The sequence below is a fragment of the Pinus tabuliformis genome, chromosome Q (genome assembly GCF_031772625.1).
Source record: "Pinus tabuliformis cultivar Carrire ecotype Pingquan chromosome Q, CPIR1, whole genome shotgun sequence".
Lineage (NCBI taxonomy): Eukaryota > Viridiplantae > Streptophyta > Pinopsida > Pinales > Pinaceae > Pinus > Pinus tabuliformis.
In genome coordinates, this window is record NC_142296.1 from 421,561,363 (window position 1) to 421,583,258 (window position 21,896).

At 34.7% G+C, this 21,896-nt stretch overlaps 1 protein-coding gene across 2 annotated transcripts; it reads right to left on the reverse strand.

Moving 5' to 3' along the window:
• Positions 1-13,200: 13,200 nt before the first annotated feature.
• LOC149220001 (protein BUD31 homolog 1) lies at positions 13,201-20,565 on the reverse strand. 2 transcript variants are annotated; one of them, XM_089384599.1, is made up of 3 exons: positions 20,192-20,565; positions 13,827-14,014; positions 13,201-13,471 (listed from the first exon to the last, which is right to left on the reverse strand). In XM_089384599.1, exons 1-3 carry the CDS (start codon positions 20,283-20,285, stop codon positions 13,403-13,405), a joined length of 351 nt encoding a protein of 116 aa, XP_089240725.1. In that variant the 5' UTR covers positions 20,286-20,565; the 3' UTR covers positions 13,201-13,402. The 2 variants fall into 2 exon arrangements, with proteins under 2 accessions (XP_089240725.1, XP_089240724.1); XM_089384598.1 differs by having other exon boundaries at positions 13,201-13,548; positions 20,192-20,563.
• Between the last annotated feature and the right edge of the window lie 1,331 nt (positions 20,566-21,896).

Here is a 21,896-nt window from a genome sequence, read left to right on the forward strand (position 1 = left end):
AAAATCCATTTAAGAGTAAAGGAAAAGAAAAGGGTTTCAAAGGGAAGGGAAATAAAAATGCATCTATTAAAAAATGACAGAAAGTAACATGCAAACATTGTCCCAGATAGGGTCACGATGAAGCTCATTCTTAGAAGCTTCATCCTGAAATGAAACCAAAAAGATACAACAACAAGGGAAAACAAAAGACAATTGCAACCGCTCAACAGGATTTGGGATCTGATTCGGGTGATGAAACTAAAATCAAAGCCATGGGGTTAAAAGGAAAAGAATCCATTGCTAGCACTAGTTCTTCAAACTCACAAAATGAAGCTCTAAATGAAAAGAGGAGAACAAAACTTTTTCACATAAGGGTGATCTCAAAACATAACAAGATTGATACGCTTTTCGATAGTGGCTCTCAAGCCAATCTTATCTATGAAAACATTGTCAAAAGTTATCTTCCATAGACATGAAAACAAATATCATTTAGTTAAATATGGAGTAGAATATATTGTGAGAGCTCATAGAAATAAATTAAATCTTTCACTTGCTAATGCAGGGCAGATGAAAAACTAGTGAATTGAAGCAAGAATTTTGTGCTTCTAATGATCAAACCCAAGAATGATGTTGATAATGAAGCTTTTACAGGTTGTGATTCAAATTTGAAATATGAATTGGTTGATGTAGTTAACCAATACGATGAGATGTTTCAGGAACCAAAGGGATTACCTCCCAAGAGAGAAATCCAACGTGAGATACAGTTGCAGCAAGATTGTCCTCTTCCTAACATTGGCATGTATTATTAAAATGTCAGTGATAAAAAGTGCAAAAATTAAGAAGTAAATTCAAGAGTTGTTAAATAAAGGGATCATCAAACCATATTCCTCTCCATGTGGTTCACCTATTGTATTGGTGCCAAAGAAGGATGGAACATGACGCATGTGTGTGGACTTTCGTGCATTGAACAAAATTACGGTAAATAACTGTTAACCACTGCCTAGAATAATGATTTACTTGATCAATTGAAAGATGCAAAGTTTTTTATTAAGTTGGACTTAAGGAGTGACTATCATCAAATTAGAATAGGTGAAGGAGACATTTGGAAGACAACATTCAAAACAATACAAGGTTTGTTTGAATGACTAGTTATGTCTTTTGATTTATGTATTGCTCTTACTACATTCATGCATGTGATGAATGATGAGGCCATTTCTTAATGAGTTTGTTATAGTCTACTTAGATGACATCTTAATTTTCAGTACATCTCATGATGAACATGTCATGCATGTAAGAAAAGTACTTGATGTCTTGAAAAAGGTACAGTTGTATCTTAAGATGTCAAAGTGTGAGTTTCAAAAAACTTCTTTAGTTTACTTGGGTCATATTGTTGGAGGAGGTGATTTGAAAATAGATCCCTCCAAGGTTGATGTCATTGTGAATTGGCCAAGACCCAAAACAGTTATTGAGGTAAGAAGTTTTTTGGGAGCAGCCCAATATTGGAGGAAATTCATTGCTAATTTTTCTCTTATAGAAACTCCTTTGTATGCATTGACAAGTGTGAAAAAGGTTTTTCAGTGGGGAGGCAAACAAAAAAAAGCCTTTGCTGCATTGAAAGAAAATATCGGTACAGCTCTAGTACTTACACTTCCAGACTTGAGACAATCATTTGAGATTCAGACTGATGTTAGTGCCTACGCCATGGATGCATTCCTCATGCAACATGGTAAGCCTATCTGTTTTTATTTGAAAACTTTTAATGGTGCAGTGATTAACTATCCTACATATGACAAGGAATTGTATGCATTAGTGAAAAGTGTGAAAAATGGAAACATTACTTGATGGGTAAGGAAACAATCATTCACATTATTCATCAACCATTGCAATACTTGCAATCTCAATCAAAGTTGCACCAATCAAGGCACTTCCGATGGATGGGTTTTCTTCAACAATTCCACTTGGTAATCAGGTATAAGAAAGATATCTACAATAAAGTTGTTGATATGCTTTCTAGGCCTAATGTTAGTGCAACTACTTTACTCAAGCATAATTTTGTTTTACATAGAAGTTATATTGAGCAATATGCAGGCACATGGAGAAATAGTTAACGTCATAAGAGAGGCACATACTTCTCTTATTGTTGGTCATTTCGATGTCAGTAAGACGATGGCACATCTACAGATGTATCGTTATTGGCCTCGTATGCTTGAAAGTGTGTCTTGTTTTATTAAGGGATGTTCATTATGTGCAATTAGTAAGCCTAGCAATAGGAAGTTAGGATCGTACACACCACTTCCAGTTTCTTCACTACCGTGGGAGAGTGTTTCTATGGATTTTGTATGAGGTCTTCCATTGTCAAAAAAAGGTCGTGATTATTTGTATGTAGTTGTGGATAGGTTCAAGCAAAATGTGTATTTTGATGCCATGTAAAAAGAAAGTTACAGTTGAACAAATTGTTCAGATATTCTTTCAGAATGTATGGGTGCATTTTGGATTGCCCACATCCATTGTTAGTGATCGAGATTCTCGCTTTGTTGGGAATTTTTGGTCAAGCTTGTGGGGATTCATGGACACCAAATTGAAAAAGAGTACAACTTTTCATCCACAAACAAATGGTCAAACAGAGGTGGTGAACAGAACAGTGATACATCTTCTTCGTGGGTATTGCAGCAAACATCCTAAGTTATGGGATGAACATTTGCACTATATTCAACATGCTTACAACTGGGCCAAGCACTCTTCAACTCAAACATCGCCATTTGAGGCATGTTTGGGATACTTGCCTAAATCTCCTTTGGATTTCATTTTTGGCAAAGATGTTGTTATTGATGGTCATAGCGACATAGACAAAGCAAGGAAGTTCATTGAACAAATAGCAATTTAAACTTTGAAACGAGAACTATAAACTCAAAACGGGAACTCTGGCCAAAAAACCCCAAAAAAACATGAAAAACACTTTTAAAAGCAAAAGTATACTGGAACGATTATTTTTTAGGGTCAATTTTCAACATGTTTTAAAAATCACAGTGAACCATTTTTTGTGTGAAAAAAACACCCTGAAAACGAAAAGTGTTGATACTGGAACGATGGTTTTTTTAGGGTCATTTTCAACATTTTAAAAAAATGGCAGTAAAACCGGATTTTTATATGCAAAAAACCATTGTTTTCGAGGGAAAAAACACGCTAATGTTTTTGGTAGAATAACATTTTTCTTTCCTAAGTATAATTTCAACATGTTTTAGTAATTATGATAAAGATAAAATAATGAGATCTGAAACACATTAAAATTCTAATTGTTTTCAACCATAACATTAAAGATACAAAAAAATTCAATTTTTCAACCATAAAATTAAAAAACCATGACATTATGAACAAATTACATGACTAAATTAATCAAAATGTCATTATTTGTATTTTGAATGAAACATACATTATATCTCTAAGTTATTGTTGCATTGTAGATATTCTAAACAATAAAAAACATCATAATTAAAATATATAATTCAACGAACATAAAAATGACTCATAACTTCTAATTTAACACCATATGGAAATCAAAAATTTTATTTCAAAATATGATGCAAATATCAGTTATATAAACTATCTTAGACAATTATTCAAAATCACTCATTTTCTTGCACACCATCAGAATTCACATCTTCATATGAATGACTGGATGCAGATGAAAATGTTCCATATTCTTCTCTTTCATCAACTAGTGCCCCATCTGAGTCCACATGCATGCCCACCATTTCAGGGTTCAAAATTCTTCTGGATCTACAACTGGTTTCAACAAACTCTCATCTCAACGTTGTTTTTTGCAACGACGATTTATATTTGTACCATTTCATTTTTTCTTTCTGCAAATTTTTTTATCAACTACCATCTCTGGCTTATACACGCCATTGAATGGGTGTGTATTTGTGGCATATCAATGTACTTCAACACCTGTAACATCATTATTTTCTATAATGACCTTTATAACGTTAGCAACCCATAATGGATAGTCATTTGGATTTCCATCTGCTAGCACTGCCATCATGCAACCCTCCTTAATATCCTGTATTGAACCCCTGTAAAGGTCTTCCATGGCTTCACGTTGTGCACGAGACCTTTGGGAACCAATATACATCTTTCTTTCCTCTGCCTATGAAGAATTAATAATACCTTGAGATTATTGTTGTTCAACAATGTTTATTTCCTTATGTTCATTTGACACATTTTGTGGCCGAATAAATGGATTTTTCAAAAGTATATCTTCATTTGTTGTTCTTGAAATGGTATCACTTTGATTATTGAAAAGACTCCCACCAAACTGAATCAACAATATCAAAGTACTCATATATATATCTAATACATTTTTTAATTTCTTCTAGGCAATCAAAATAATTTATATCTCTATTCTATCTGTGTGCATTATGAACTTCAACGACTGATTGTAATAACAATATATTTGATGCAAATATTGGATGATATGGAATGAACTTCAAAAATTCCAACCCTGATGACATTGCCCATTCTACAGTAGTTGAATACTTCTTGCCACATATTAGTGTTTTCCCATCAATTTTTTTTTACGAAATTGATATTGGAAGCTAATGTCATTAAGTTGTTCAATGCATTTCTCCTCACTATTCAATCACAGAATAAACCTTCGCATGTCAACAATTTCTTCCAACACATCAAAAGTAGGCTCTGGCGTGTATGATTTCTTAATACATTCAATTAATGATGGCAAGCTCCCAACTTCCTTCTTCCTCAATGTGACTAAAAAACGACTAAACATCTAATCAATATGGTCATGAGTGTGCCCAACAAAAAGGAAACCAACCTTTACCTTTTGAAAAATTCTCAATTCAACAAGCATATTTAGATATCCAAAAACAATCTGATTTTTGTTTTCACTGCAAGTGTTGTCCAATTTTAAATACAAAACTTCGGGAAGATTACCAGACTAATGAAAAAGCACATCATGAATTATGGTTATTGTCAGATTTGCATTATTATGGATATTTGGAGTTGTGAAACACACCCTTGGAAACATTTTCCCATTGAAGACCATACAACCGACAAAGTGATACTGAATAAAATTTTCCTCTTGTAAATTTTTAGAGTGCGAACAAAATGTGGTAAAAGTGGTTTCTGCTCCATACTATCAATTATCAAACCCAAATATTTATTCAAATTATCATAACACTTCTTTCAATGCTTGTACAACTTTTTCCTTTCACTTGTTTGTTGTTCGTGATGCTCCTAAGTTCTTTGACAATGGAATCTACACAACATAAAAGAAAGTCATTAAGAAATACATTTTCACAGTTGATAACTATACAATTTTAAAAGTTAAAGTTGTGAATGCTTACCTCTTTCTGACCCTTCACATTTCTCCCTTTTTGATTTAAGAGAAGCACATATACTGCAAATCCCCATTCTTGTCTTCTTAGGAATACAGACATGGTTGAATTATTTCTTCCATACCTTCACAAAATATTGATATGTAATAAATCGACCATGTCCCTCAGCTCCTTCTGCATATTCTTTGTATAAGTTGTAGATTTCTCGTCTTAAGAAATTATTTGGAATATGTATTGTCTCTCTATTTGGCATACACTCTCCGTGCTTTGAAAAGAAATCTTTCATCCATGACATTGCAGTGTTTGATAATGGCCCAAACTGTCATTTATGATGTACTTCTGAATAAAATGTGGGATGATCATTTTCCAAATTTTCTTGGATTCTTGACAGACGAAATTTACTCCTTGAATGAAACATTTTGAAATCATTTTTACATATAAATAAAGACACAATATGATAATCATACCCTAACAATGTAGATTGCATGCACGCCACTAAATATGAATTTTGCATGCTTTTATTCATTGACAAATATCTTTTCATTTTCTCTAATGCAAACTTGAAATCCATATGTTTCAAGCAATCTTTTTGACAACATTCACTTGAAATGAGAGCGTTGATAGAATTTCTTCTCATCAAATATTCTACTCTACCCCTTGTATAACTAGAACATCTTGGATTGATATGAAAAGGTCTACTCCTACTCGATACAATATTTCCTGGCAACATCTCCATCATTGGATCATCATTTGTATAAGCATGTTTATCATCATTATGAGGAATGTTATCTTCACTATGATCATCTGTGCTTTTGAAACACTGACTTGGAGGATATTCTTCATCTTGACCTTCTTCAATGCTGCTCTCATAGTCCTTAGAATTAGGACTAAATGGAAAATTCGACTCGATGTTTATTGGATATTTTTCATCATGTGCATTGTTAGTATTGTTATCATAGTCCATAGAATTAGGACTACATCGAAAATGTGACTCTTTACTTACTGAAAATTCTTCATCCTGCCCTTCGTCCTTCGTCACCACTGCTCTCATAGTCTTTAGGATTAAGACTAAGTGGAAATCGCGACTCTTTATTTATTTGAATATCTTCATCACGCTCTTCATCACTACTGCGCTCATAGTCCATATGATTAGGACTAAGTGGACGCCATGACACTATTCATTTGAAATGATTCATCATGTTCTTCATCACCACTGCTTTCATGGTCCATAGGATTAGGACTAAGTGGACATTGTGACACTATTCATTTGAAATTCATCATGTTCTTCATCACTGATGCTCTCATAGTCCTTAGGATTAGGACTAAGTGGACACCGCGACTCTTTATTTATTTGAATATCTTCATCATGCTCTTCATCACTACTGCTCTCATAGTCCATATGATTAGGACTAAGTGGACACCGTAACACTCCATTCTTTTGAAATTCTTTATCATGCTCTTCATCAATGTTGCTCTGATAGTCCATAGGATTACGACTACGTGGACATCGTGACATTCCATTCTTTTAAAATTCTTCATCATGCTCTTCATCATTGTTGCTCTCATAGTCCATATAATTAGGACTAAGTGGACACCATGACACTATTCATTTGTAATTCTTCATCATGCTCTTCATCACTACTACTCTCATAATTCATAGGATTAGGACTAAGTGGAAACTGCGACTCTATTTATTTGAAAATCTTCATCATGCTCTTCATTATTGTTGCTCTCATAGTCCATAGGATTAGAACTAAGTGGAAACCGTGACTCTTCATTTATTTGAAATTCTTCATTCTATCTTTCATCAGTACTGCTCTCATAGTCTTTAAGATTAGGACTAAGAGGAAGATTTGTCTATATTCATAGTGGAAGAATTCCCGTTATATTCATCAATATGAAGAGTTGTTACGCGATGAAGATGTTGATACTTCAAAAAGCGAAACTTCACTATCAAAAAAATCCATGCCTTTCAAACAAAAGAGGTTGAATGATACAAATGCTCTCTCTCATAATTATAATATATAGCTTAAAGAATGAAAATTTCCCTCCAAAGTTTCCCTCCAAAAATTTTCGCCAAAATTTTTTCCTCCAAATTTTTTTTTTCATGTATTTCACTCCATCATTTTCTTCTACAATTTAATTAAAAATTTTAATTAAAATTTTCTTAAAAAAATAAATCTTTTAAATTAAATATTTAAATTAGAATTATAAACTGAATCTTTTACCTAAATTACTCTTTTACTTAAACTATATAATATTTACTAGACAATGGAATGTTTTTTTTTAATTTTCATTTTATCTTTTAAAACAAATTAATCCCACATTCTCCTGTAAAACAATTCTATAATGTTCGCTATATCATAGCTTACTATATCACCATAACAAGAATTATATGTTAAAGTTTTTATAAAAACAAATTAATCTCATATTCACCATGTGGTAGAACAATTTCGTAACGTTTGTTTTATCATAGTTCTTTATATCGCGATACCAAAATTGACATGTTAAAATTTTTATAAAAACAAATTAGTCCTACATTAACCGTGCAGTAAAATAATTCCGTAATTTCCGCTATAACATAAATTTCATTATCACTATTCCTCACATCACATCAAAGTTTTTCAAGGTTCGTTAAAAAACTCTGAGCGAATTTGTGGAGCAGCTACATTGTTATCAACAACATATTCAATGGAAGATTATCGCATTTGAAAGGTTAGTTTTTTATTTGTCATGTGCAAGTTTTAAAATTCAATACGTTTAATGAATTTTTTAGAAATAAAAAATTTAAATGATTTAGATTTACCCACTACATCTGCAGTGGGCATGGTGGGCCTGGTCATATTCCCCGGCAACCCAACGAGCCCGTGGGGGAGGGGCGGGGGTTGCTTGCCTAGCCCCCCAGCACACCCCGAGTGGCGAGCCATTAGGCCGTTGGCATTGGGTGAGGGGCTCATTTTCCAGGGCGGGGCGACAGGGGCTATATTTTTTTAATTTCTTATTTTTATTTTTTAAATTGTTATGTTATACAAAATTAATTATTATTTATTGTTTTGTTTGTTAATTTAAACTATTATTTTTTTGTAATTCACTGATTTATATTGCGTATTTTTTTTGCAAGAAAATGACATCAAATAAAATTTATGTGAATATTTTTGGACCAATGACTGCTAAAATTAAAGGTAGATCCTCAAAAAGCACTGTTGAACGAACCAAACTTGAGTTGATAGCTACAAATCTTTCAAATGCCTCAAACGATAAGAAGATGATTTCATACTAGAAGAAATCAAAATAAGTGAAACTTCCAAAAAATGTATGGTATATGAAAGATAAGGTGAAGATGTGCAAATATATCTATATGTTGATATCCCTAACGATAATAGAATTTTTGAGGTGTTGGGAAAATTCATAAACGTGTTTGGTACCGAACACTAAAGTTGTTTATATACTTACAAAACCGCCCAAGTCACATGACAGGATTAAATATCAAATTATATTCATTGTGTGACATGAGAGAGGTATCTACAAAGTTGTGTAAACGAATTGTAAATGAAATTACATAAGATATCATAAGTATTGTTATTTATTTTTCTGTTTTGCATTATTATAACTGTTTCATTATATTTTTATAACTTAGTTTTTATTGACAAATGATATTTTGTTTGACATAATTTTGTTGAAAGTCTTTCAATTATGTTGGGAGGCATTCATTTCATAGAGCAAAATGTTATGAATGTTGTTAGTAGTTTCTACTCATGGTTAGAAGAAGATATGGGAAACAAGCAAAAAGTAGTAATTCATGATGCTACAAAACTACATCCAAAGGATCAGGGAAAAATGCCTCTAGTGAATAAATTTAGCAAAGGTGGACAAGTTATTTTTGAAGATGAGGAAGTTGAAACTGACACTGAAGAATATGTTGTCGTTACTGAGGATGACATTGGAACTTATGTTAGAAAGGAGAAGAGCCATAAAAGAGCAAAGTAACAATGCTCAGGAATGTCTCTGTTCTAGTTAATGATGAGAATGTTAGGAGGAATAAAAGTAAAGTTGAACATTTTCAAGTAGTCATTACCAACAGTGAAGATCGCAACGAAACTTCCAAAGAAAGCATGGAAATCATTACACCAAACGCTGATTTTGTAAAAGCTCAAAGACAATTGATGGAGGAATATCTCAATAACCCACATTTTGAAACAATGAAATGTATCATTTATGTTGGTTTATCAGATACAAAAGCAAAGTTAGTGGCATGGGATCATAATTTAGATAATGAGTATAGGATGTCTATGACTTTCATCCAAAAGATTAAATTTATTCATAGTGAATTTGAAGAAAAATGTGGTGGGGATAAGATAAATGTTACAATAGATTTTCGAAAGGAATGTTGTATGGAAATATGCTATCAAATTGAGGAGAAAATCAATTCAAAAACCAGCAAAGTAAATACTAATATATTCAGAAGTATTGATAACATTTTCCAATTGGCATTTAGAACTAAAGAGATATGGGAATTGATTAATGAGATTTTTAGCATGTCGGAGAACATTGGCTTTAAAAACCAAAAGGTCAAAACATCTAAACTATTGATATGCAACAACAGTAAATCAGAGCCTGAAATGAAGCAGCGTCCAAAAGATATGACTATCACACCTTGGAGATCATTGCAAGGAGTGAAGGATGAAAAACCCTTGATCACTATGAACCCAATCACACTACCTCCTAACCCTTATGATCTCTAATACAAGCATCTTTTAAAAAATATGAAACCATCCCTCCTTATCCTTATGACCCCTAACATGATTACGTATTAACATATTATGATTCAAAACACACTAACCAACAAATACACCATATTAACTTTTGACAACTATTAACCATATTAACCATGGTTGACCAAATTGAGAAACTAACTCGTAATTCCCTAATCTACTAACCTTCAAACTCACTAACTCATATAACCCCCTTAGCCATATTGACTAATGTTGACTATGACTACTAAGTGAATATAAGTTAGTGTAATTCAACTAACACCACTAGCCATTATCCCTTTCTTGGCTATATAGAGCATTTTTGCCATATTAATCATATTAAGCATGTTTAACCATCTTGACTATATTGACCCTTTGACATAATCAATGTTTAATAGCTATAACCCTAAACACAAGTCCCCTAACACTAAGATCCTTAATTCCCTTTGAATTCCTATAACCCTTAATACTCTTACTCCCTAATATGCTATAATGCTCAAACACGCAAACCCCTTAGCATGGTGAAATCCCTAACCATTATGACCACAGACGATTATACATCCTAACCCTTATGGTTTCTAATAAGATCACTTCAAACTAACTACTATGAAACTATACCTCCTTACCCTAATGGCTTGTGCTCACTATCACAATGGACACATTTCAACCCATAAACCCCATGAACCCTAACCACTATACTTGTTGACCCTTGCCCACTATGATCTTGAATATATACTTTCCTAATCTTCTAAGCCCTTGAAAAATATGATATCAATCACATTAAACCCCCAATACATTATAACCCCAAACAGCTATTAATCATATTTGACCATATTGATCACAAATAACCACATTAACCCACTAACCCTACATCCCCTAAGCTACTAAAGTCATAATCCATTACTTGTAACCCCTTAGCCCATATTGACCTATGTCAATCGTTTAATGGACATAAGTTGTCATAATTCAACTACCATAGCTAGCCATTAACATTTGATCACAAATCATCATCATTAACCATATTAACCATGGTTAACAATCTTGACCTTAACGACCTTAACCATATTTGATCATATTCACCGTAGTTGGCCATAGTTTATCATCAATCGCCCTTTTGACCATCTTGATTATATTGACCACATTGACACACTAGCCCCTAACCCTTAATCTACCCTATTTACTCATTGGCCCTAGTAATCAACTAGCCATCTTTCACCTTCATTAAACATATTAAACACAGTTAACCATGTTATCCCATATAACCATGAAACTCTTAATCAACTAACATCATTAACCTCCTAACCCATTAAGAACCCAACCCTATTGCCCCCCTAACCACTAATTTGCTAATCCCTTAATACAATGAATCCCTAATACATTATGACCCTAGCCTACACTAACTCAGTAGTCTCCTCACATAATCAACTCTTAATACATTATGACCCCAACCCCATAGGACCTCTGGCCACTAACTCACTGATCCCCTAACATAATGAATCCCTAATACATTATGGCCCCATCCTAGTAAGCCCCCTAATCAATAATTCAATTTTTATGGCCCCATCCTAGTAAGCCCCCTAATCAATAACTCAATAATCCCCTCACAAAAATTATGACCTCTAGCCACTAACTCATTAATCCTCTTACATAACCCTAGCCCTATAAGACCTCTAGCCACTAACTCACTAATCCCCTAACACAATGAATCCTTAATACATTATGACCCCAACCCAATAGGCCCCCTAACCACTAACTCAACAATCCCCTCACACAATCCACCCTCATACATTATGATCCCAACCCAATGAGACCTCCTTTCACTAACTCATTAATCCTCTCACACAATCAACCCGTGACACGTTGTGACCTCAAACACACTTACTTCCTAATAGGCTAATAATCATTGAGCTCTGACCTCAAACACAATAATTTGTAGCACATTATGACATAAAACAAGCTTACCCCCTAATACACAACGATCCTTAAACCCTTATGATCGTCAATGCAATCACTCCCCGACAAACTATGCCAAATCATGGAGTCCCAATACATGATTTACCGCCCTCCTTAGTTTACAAAAGCTGCTTCTAAAGAAACTTAACTACAGGTTGTAGAGCCTCCAACAAAAACATTATTCTGTCTCCTCTCTATCACCACCTTCTATTTCTTTCAAGGAAGTTCAACTCCCCTGCTTCCCCTGCCCATGAAAACCTCTTTAACAAAATTATCCATCCATTTGCAGAAAATTTTCGTGTGTTTTTCATTATCCTCCATCCAATGCACTTTCCCTATCTACCTTAGCAACCTTGTCATGCTCCAAACCAGTAGCTCTGTCCTGGAGCAGATGAACCCCATAATATAAGGCCTGTCATCTTCATTCTCAATCCCTAGTTCAAGTTGTGCCTCAATGGATTCACTAATTCTCACCAATTCTAAAAGCAGGTTGCAGATAATTGGTTCATAAGGAATGACAATATGTAGAGAATACAATGGACCGTCTGGATATTTCTTGCACAGCCTCAGGGTCAAAAGCTCCATGGCCTACAACTCAATACAAGTATCAAGGAGACTCCACAGTGGCATTTAATCCAAGTGTAGTGATAAGTTCAACCAGGCAAGTTGTTTAAGCTTCTAAGAATTCCCTTTACCTTTCAAGTGTCTCCCAAGCAGCTATGGACAAGTAATGCATAGAGTACACAAGAAGATTGAATTGTATCATCAAACCCATGACAATGGCAGCTCACTTGCAGATTTGTGCTAAAAGAGGTAACCATGTTCCGTAGCTCAAGAGAAGCCAGTATTAGACTCTAATAGAATAAAAATAAAAATTGACATGCCACGCAAGAAGAAATGATCAAACTAGTCTGGTTATGGTTACAACTTCCTAATAGCTATGTTGCTGCTTCAGTTGTATTTGAACATTCACCAGTGACACCAGGAATATGATATATTTCAGTTTTCAAGTTTACTGGGTAAATGGGATGCAATTGTGCTTATTGATATGCAGTTCACGTCTCAGATAAAAAAACGCATCTAAAATGACTTATCAACATTTAAGAAATGAATTTAACTTATTTTTAAAACAATATTGTTGCAAAATGTTCATTTCCAAGGAATAAGCTAAAAAGAGAACAATTCACTTGCATTTTGAAATAGTAGAATATAACAAGTTAGAACCATGCAAAATGGGAAAGGAGTAAATTGCAATGTTTTAAGAGGTACAACAATTGCTGCGATCTATAATAGGCAAATTTGTTGACGTGATTATGATTTGTGTAAGATCTACTATTCAAATTGTTGTGATCCAATCAATCCCCACTAGCACATCCTCTGCAACCACAATGAACACACTCGATGACCTTTTCCTCCCTTAGATGCTTGGGGACTCTGCAGACACAAGTAGTAGCAAAGTTGTGGTCGCGAGGTTGCATACATCGCAAACAACAAAGGCGCTCATAACCAGGCTGCATGAAGCAAAATAACATGAGCAACACTTGTTAAATTTCACAATCAAAATAATGAAGCATTGTCATACAATTTGTAATCTAGGAATTTACAAATTCTTTTCTATTGTTTGCTTTTCTAAAATCTTACCTTAAAAATTAACCAAGACCAATTCTAACCTTCTCCATCTGAATACTAAAGTACTTTTAAAACACATTCATCCGATCAATGCTTAGCTATAAAATTACATGCAGTAACTAACACCACTACTTGGATAAATGTGGGATCATCTACTGACCTTTCTCCATTTTGCAATTAGATTGCGATCCGCATAGCCTTGGTCTAGGCAGAATTCATACAGCTCCTTGGATATTTCCTTACGGCGGTAATACAAATCATACACATATCGACTTTTCTGATGTGCGGCCCTAAAAATAGGCCAAAGGGTTTCACACTTCCTCTTGCCTTCATGAGTTTCTTGCTCCGCTGCATGATAAAACCGAAATTTGTTTGAATAATATTCGCACTGTCAGAGAATCATATAAAACAAGAGACACAAACAACTTATCTGAATATTTCCATGCTAAGACAGTCTACTTAAAAGAGAAAGGAATACAGCCTAGAATGGATTCTCATAATAACTAACAGATATCAGTAAAGTTGAATTGAACTAGAGATCTTTTAGTTTACGAGCTTTATAACCTATCTCTATTACAACACTTATTCCATCCACTAGCGAGACTAAGACAAAATGATGTTGAAGCAGCAACCATGAACATTTGCCCCCAGCAAAAACGGCATTTATTAGCAAATTCAATTACAGATGCTCATATAGATACAGATTTGGATGTGGACACATCAGTTTTTAAGAAAATTCAGGATATGATACCCGTTTGACACAGTATATATGATAACTGTTTCAAAGTGTGAAACTAACGTTAAATCTGATTGTATGGATAAAAAGTGTTAGTGGTCAAATTAGTCCTACGTAACCTTAAGAAAAAGATGTTCATGCATAAGGCTGCACCTTTATGTGTTTTTTAATATTATTACTTGTAAAGTCATCAATAACTACCAAGGGTCAAGTAGATAAATTATGGATCTAATGTTATTATTGCCAGATCAAAAGTTTCTACTAAGAACTAAGGATAGTTCGATAGATTTTGTTCAAACGTATGGGTATTAATTGGCATCTATATACATGGTAAAAAATTCTAACACAAAGAAAACTACTTTATTTTAGGCTGGATTGGCATATATCTGTAGTCTAGTAGTATATAGCCATATATGGGATTGTTTAAATTTCAGTGCATATTTCAATGCTTCAATGGTTTTTTTTTTTGGCCCCGGAGAGCTATTCATCCCAGCCATAGAAAAATAGATCCCATACATGTTCAAGATGGATCACTTCTAGATATGGATCCATGAAGGACCCAAGACATACCTGAAAAGGGATAAAGATCGAATTTGTATTCGGGAGTATGCAAATGTTTATGAGACCAAATATAATTATAAAACCAAATGATGAACTAAGAATCACCTTTGAAATGACACATTTGCGCAAAAATCACTGTTGTTTAGGAGTGTGAGTATGGTGGGCTAGTAGGAAGCCACTGGAATGTAACTTTGTCTCGGTAGCTAGTAAAAGGCCTCATCTTCCTTACTATTACTGGGCTAAAATTACGTTATGTGGACGTATCATATCATTATTAATGGTAAATCTTAGAGATGTTCACTACAAACTGACTGAAAAGACTTCTAGCACTACATTATGAACCTGAATGCATGTAGGAAAACTTTGAATTTACATAAGTTTGGATTTCGCAAGTTGCATACCTGAAAGAAAACCTAGGACAACATTGAGATCAAGACTATTTTTGTTGATTAGTAAGAAGCGACCAATCACCGCATTGTTCTACACACAACATAGCATCGACATGACCAGGGAGGGTTTTTTGTGACATGAACCTTCAACAAAATTAGCCATACCTCTCTATTATGACAACTAGAGTTTATAAATAAGCCCGGTTTACAAGAAAATAAAATGATGATTAGGGATGAGTGTTAAAAGCAATGTTTACAAGGATGGGGACATGTTTTCCTAAAACGGGTGCTTGTGGGCATCCCCTCAAAAAAGTATCTTGGCATCCTACTTGAATTTTTCCTCAAATCAATAATTTATGAGTGGGGAAGCCTAATATTCAACCTTAAGACTCTCCTAATGCTATGTAATTAATGATAACATTAAATGCTTGAAGTTAACTTTTACTAAAAAAATTAACATTATCATAAATTGTTTCAGAATGTTTGAGTGATTCCAACCTCAGTGGAATTCATATGGATAAAGTAGAATTTTAGATCTCACTCAAAATCCAGCAGAATTAATAGTTTTCAAGATTTCAAAATTGAGGAGGGCAGGGGTATGGAAATAGCATTAAATCAATAGCACCAAGCTCTCTATGTACCTCAATGTCAGTGACATTGATTGTTGAACTCTTCTATCATGACCCTAGTAAAAATGTACCCATTACTCAAACAACATCTTGATTTGACATGTTACACTTTTTCTATCTTAATTTAATGCTTAGAAGGTGATACTGATGATAAGGATCTCAATATAGACAAATGATTTGATGATATGTAGGTATTTGTTGTAGCATGATATTTTATGGACTATAGAGGCCATCTAGAGCCTCTTCGTTGATGTATTTTTGATTCAAATATGGATTGCACTTGGTGCTATTTTGTTTATATGCACCCTTACTTGTCAATTTAACTTTAAATCATGTTTATAATACACACGCCAACATCCCTCACCCCCTGAATTTCACACGAGCTTGGGAGTGCTCGCACACATCCCTCTAGTGTGTCTCCCCACTCCCGAAAAGTTGGTTAAACATATGTAATAACATTTTAGTTGGGTGCCCTATTTGACTAAAGTTTAGATATGAGAAAAATCGTTAGTGTGCTAAGTTGCTAACACAAATGCAAAATAGTTTTTAAGAGTCAGGTAGCAACAGTAAAATCCCAATTGACCAAGGATGCGAATCTTGCAAGAATCCAGTGGCACTCTAAATGATTTGATAAAAATACGGGGCAATATGGTCTAGAAGGAATATCACTGCTTCCTTGAATGCATTAAAACTTTGTTCATTTGTTCCTCGTGAATACATTCATCTTTTAAGGCTTTCTTTTTATAAGAAAATACTTAATTTTTTATCTATAACTAAATGGTGATGATAAGAGTTACTAAAGTCAATAGGCCAAAACATAGGTCAAGTCAAAATGTATTGCTTGATATTTAAACTGTAAACCAGTGTGAACTTTCGTTTTCGGTGCATTTCCTTCTTGAACTCAAATTTGATGATTACAAATAGCCAATGGAATTCATGCCCTTCTACTTGGGTACACACATCTGGCCTAAAAGTTGTAAGGACTCTGGACACCACATATCTCCACAATGGTATGATATTGTCCACTTTGGGCCTAAGCCCTCATGGATTTGCTTTTGGACTTACCCCAAAAGGCCTCATACCAATGGAGATATTTGTCCATCCTTATATATCCATGATCCTCCCCACCTCTAGTCAATGTGGGACTTTGGTCGTATACCCAACAATCCTCCCCTCGAACAAAGGACCTTCGAGCCTCCCCTCAAACGATTATCCATCCGTCCACTCTCTACCAACTAGGATTCTCCGCTCCAATGCGTTGGAAGCACACGCCTTACATGGAGCACCACCTGCCTCGAGAGCTTGCTCTATCCCAGGTCAACTCCTCTTCACCGTGTTGGGGCCAGGACACGTCCATGAAGAATCCGAAGCACACCGCCTGTCTAACCGAGCTCATCCACGGATCCCATCGTGATATTACTGGGGCCCACCACCTTCGTTCGGTATTCCGAGGATTCATCCACTTGGCTAACTTCGGGGCATGGCTCTGATACCACTTGTAAGGACTCTGGACACCACATATCTCCACAATGGTATGATATTGTCCACTTTGGGCCTAAGCCCTCATGGATTTGCTTTTGGACTTACCCCAAAAGGCCTCATACCAATGGAGATATTTGTCCATCCTTATATATCCATGATCCTCCCCACCTCTAGTCAATGTGGGACTTTGGTCGTATACCCAACAAAAGCTTGAGATTCAATCTAGTTAACAACTTCTGTGCCTGACAACTCAAGTAGCACCATTGATTGCCTTTATTTTTCCTTGTAGCTTTCCGAGTTGTAGTGTTAATCAAAACCTTGCCTTGTACTTTGGATGTCAGGCTTGAAAATTGCCAAGCTTCCTTTGGAGTGCAAGGACATTCAACAATTGAATTAGCCTTCTACAAATATTCATCTGGAATGTTCTAGCATGTATCCTCCTACATCACTAAAAGCCCTTTGGCAAACATTGAGAATTTGGACTTAACCACCACTTCATATCCATCATTGTCTTTTTCTCCTTCTGAGGTTTTCCCAGGCTCCAGTTTTGTTTAGGGATCTTTTTTAGAGCTTTATGGGTTTTGGTCATGTTACACACCAATGTCTAGGGTAAGCATCCAACCTTAGGAGGTGAAAAATCTAGGACTAAAATGGAAGCAAAAAGCACTCAGGTTCAATGTTATTGCATGTGGTAGAATTCTTGAATAGCAACCAATGGTTCTTAGCTTGAGTGGTTAATATGGTGGTTTGCCATTCCATCCATTCAGGTTCAAATCCCCAGTGACATGGCCCGTCATAGTAAGGCTAAAAGGATAGGCATCCTGTTGGAGTCTAGGATCCCGGCTCCAATTTTCGGTAGTCCTGGACATCTCGATCCTAGGCTAAACTGTGAGCTTCTGATATGTGGTTTGTGGGCTGTTGCATATATCTAGGGAGGTTGCTAGTTCCCTATCTAAAAAAAATCTTGAATAGGATCCACAAAATTATTGAGATGTTTCTAGCATGGTTGTTATCCTTAGAATAACAACTTTGAGCAGCTTGTTTATCAACTATAGACAGATTGGCTAGGACGCTGTTACCCCTAGTTTTACAAATCAGAAAACATTTCTGGCCACCCCTAATAATTTTTATTAATCCTACAGAAATGGCAGCTTCAACCAAGGATGATCACCAAAGAGAGATGTATATACAGGGTCACCTCATGAGGCAGGGAAGTTATGCCCTCATCACTTATAACTTTGACAAATGTTGGACAGTTGTGGGGGTGAATTTATTGATTGCGTGGTTGAGGATAACCAGGCTGCATATTTTAAAATGTAACAGGAATTTTAGTCCCAAGGTATCCTAAACATGATATTTAGATTGTGGCCACCTCATAGTGGATATATGTTGTGCACTATCTCAAGGGGTGTGAATATGAAAGTATGATCTAGACAAGCACCCATCATCTTTTACCTTTGTAAATCATTTAAACCATTTTTTTTGGGTTCTCTCCAAGACCATCCAGTAATTCCACGATTATTTGTGTTTGGAACCTAATTAAGCTTCTATTGGTTGAGTCTAACTTTTAGATTGAGCTATAGGAACCCTTTAACTCAAATATTGAAACTATCAAACCCTAACAACTATTGCATGAACCAGGAGAGCTAGCCAAAAGCAAAAAGGTTGGTGACTCGTGTGGTGACAATGATCCCCTTGAATGTACAGTGGGTCTCATTGTCAATGATAAATTCCGTAGAAGACATTGGATGAAGTTTTAATGTACAGTGGGTCTCACACTTGAAATTTTGTTATAATATTTTTGGCATCATTGTCAATGACAAATTCCATTTCCAATTCCCAGTAGAAGACATTGGATGAAGTTTAATCTTGAAGATCTCCCGTCCAAGTGATTCTATTTAAAGAACAAAGATTTTCTTCTTACAAATCCTTGCTCTTACAAATTTTGAGAATTTGGTGCTTGTAAGGTGAGGCAAGCACCATTAGAATGCATTTGACATCTCACCTTGACAACTCTGTTTTGAAAAGGTACAAAATTGCAAGTTTTGAATTTTCACAAGACGAAGTTTTGTATGGATGAAAGATGGCATCTTGAATTTGCCTGTGTTGTAGCCCGCATTGGATATGGAGAATATCCCAGTATAACCAAACAATCGTCCTCTTAACTTTGGCAAGGACATTTGAGAGTTTGGAGGAACGTTTTCTTAATGCTGCTCCACACGTCCCGGCAGTAATGAAGCATATCTCAGCATTGGAGGAAAGAAACAAAGATATCAGGATGAGGTTGTTTATACTTTCCTTGGGACTGGGAATCAGACACACTTGCAGTCCTAAGACAATTCCTTCTATCACAGCTTTGATTGAAAATTTTCTCAGGTTTTGTAGCCCTGGACTGCAGAAGTTTGAAGACACCTACCAGCACCTGTTGACTGCAGGTAATGAGTTTGCTAATGAAGATTGTGATCATAATGCTAATATGAAAGTTTCTCCAGAGGGCATGGAACAGCCCTTTGAAAATAATGACGATAATGAGGCAGCTATGGAAAACTCTTTGGGTGAGTACCTTTTCATTTCCAACCCCATAAACAATTGAATCTAATAAAAGGGTTTACGAATGAATGACACATTTAAAAACGGAAATTCTCCCGTAGAGAACCCTTATTTTATACAAATTTTCAGGAGGAAAGAAAAAAATAATAATAATAATTCATAGTGGGCGCATCCATACCTTCGCGCATCTTAGTTTCCAAGTCTCTGAGAGTGGGCTCGATGAGTTCCCATCCATTCGGATACTTAACGCGGTTAGTTCGAACCTTCGGCATCGCAAATACCAAAAAAAATTTACCCAAACCTGAGAGCTTCCGATTGCCTTCCCACCCCCGAAAGACCTCTAATGAACTCGCAGATAATTTCCAACACCGAGAGCTTGCGATTTCGTTTGAGGGCGAGAGCTTAGCCTTAGCAAGCCTCCGAGGAGCAACTTAATTTCAAACCCCGATAACCTCCGATATCCTTAAAGGCTGAGCTTCTTAGCGTTCCGAAGTCTCCGAAGAGCAACTTAATTTCCTAAACCGAGAAATATGTCGCGAGGACCTCGTTATACAATCCATTACTTAAAATATATATATATATCCCATTCCTTTCCTTTCATTTCATGTGTCTAGGATGAGAATAGGCGGGGTCGGTTTTTACATTGATAGTCCCTATATTACATGGAAGAAGTATCAATCACCTACGGTGTGTGATAGGTTTGTGAAAATTTTGAACTTTAGTGTTGAGCTTCACCTATGGTCTGTGATACGTTTGTGAAAATTTTGGTGACCTCGCGTGTTGAGTTTTTATTTTGGAAGTTTAATTTTGGAAAGTAGTTTTTAATTTCAACCATTTTTAATAATATTATTGGTAAATTTCATTAAAATCAATCAGTTTACCCATTATAGATAATTCATAATATTTTTTATATTTAAGTTTTTGTGATCCATAGTGAATTAAGTAAAGTTTTTGGGTAGAAATCACATAAGAGAAATTTTTGGCCAGCATGTTTGGAATCAACAAGTGTGGTTCATCATCAAGACCAAATGAAGAGGCATACCATGGCAAACGCTTAAATAGATAGCAATGTAGAGACATAATTTCAAATAACGGTCATATTTGAACAATAATATTTAAATTATGATATTAATTTATTAATATATTTAAAACAAATATTATTCAATAATGGCTATATTAGATGGCTAGTTTTTGAAAAAAAATATTTAAATAATGATATTATTTCATTAATTTATTAAAATATTAAAAGGTCACAGCTATATTAAATGGTTAGTTTTTGAAAATTAGTATTTAAATTAATTTATTAAAATCAAATATTACTAGTTTCCGAAAAATAATATTTAAATAATGATACTAGTTTATTAATTTATTAAAAATATCAATATGTAATAGGTAAATTTTGAAAAATATATTTAAATTAATTTATTAAAACCAAATATTATTAGTTTTTGAAAAATAATATTTAAATTGTGATATTAGTTTATTACTTTATTAAAAACAAATATTAATAAGTAATCGTTGTTTAGAAAATCTTCGGCAAAATCACATAACCAAACTTTTGTCGACGCGTTTCGAACCAACCAGTGTGGTTCATCGTCAGGACAAGTTGAAGAACCAATCCGGCTTAGCTTGAATAAATAGAGCGTGCAGAGACTCAACAGCTATAATGCTAACGGCTAATTTGACTTAAGGTTCCTGGTCAAATCATTAAATTAATAAATTAATGTTTCTAGAAATATCTAAAATAGGTAAATAAATGAATTCATTTACAAACAAATAGATATATTAGTATTATTAACGAGAATCCATAGTATAATATTAATATTTTAATTATAATGGTCATTATAACTTATAATATAAATTAAATAAATCAATCCAATATT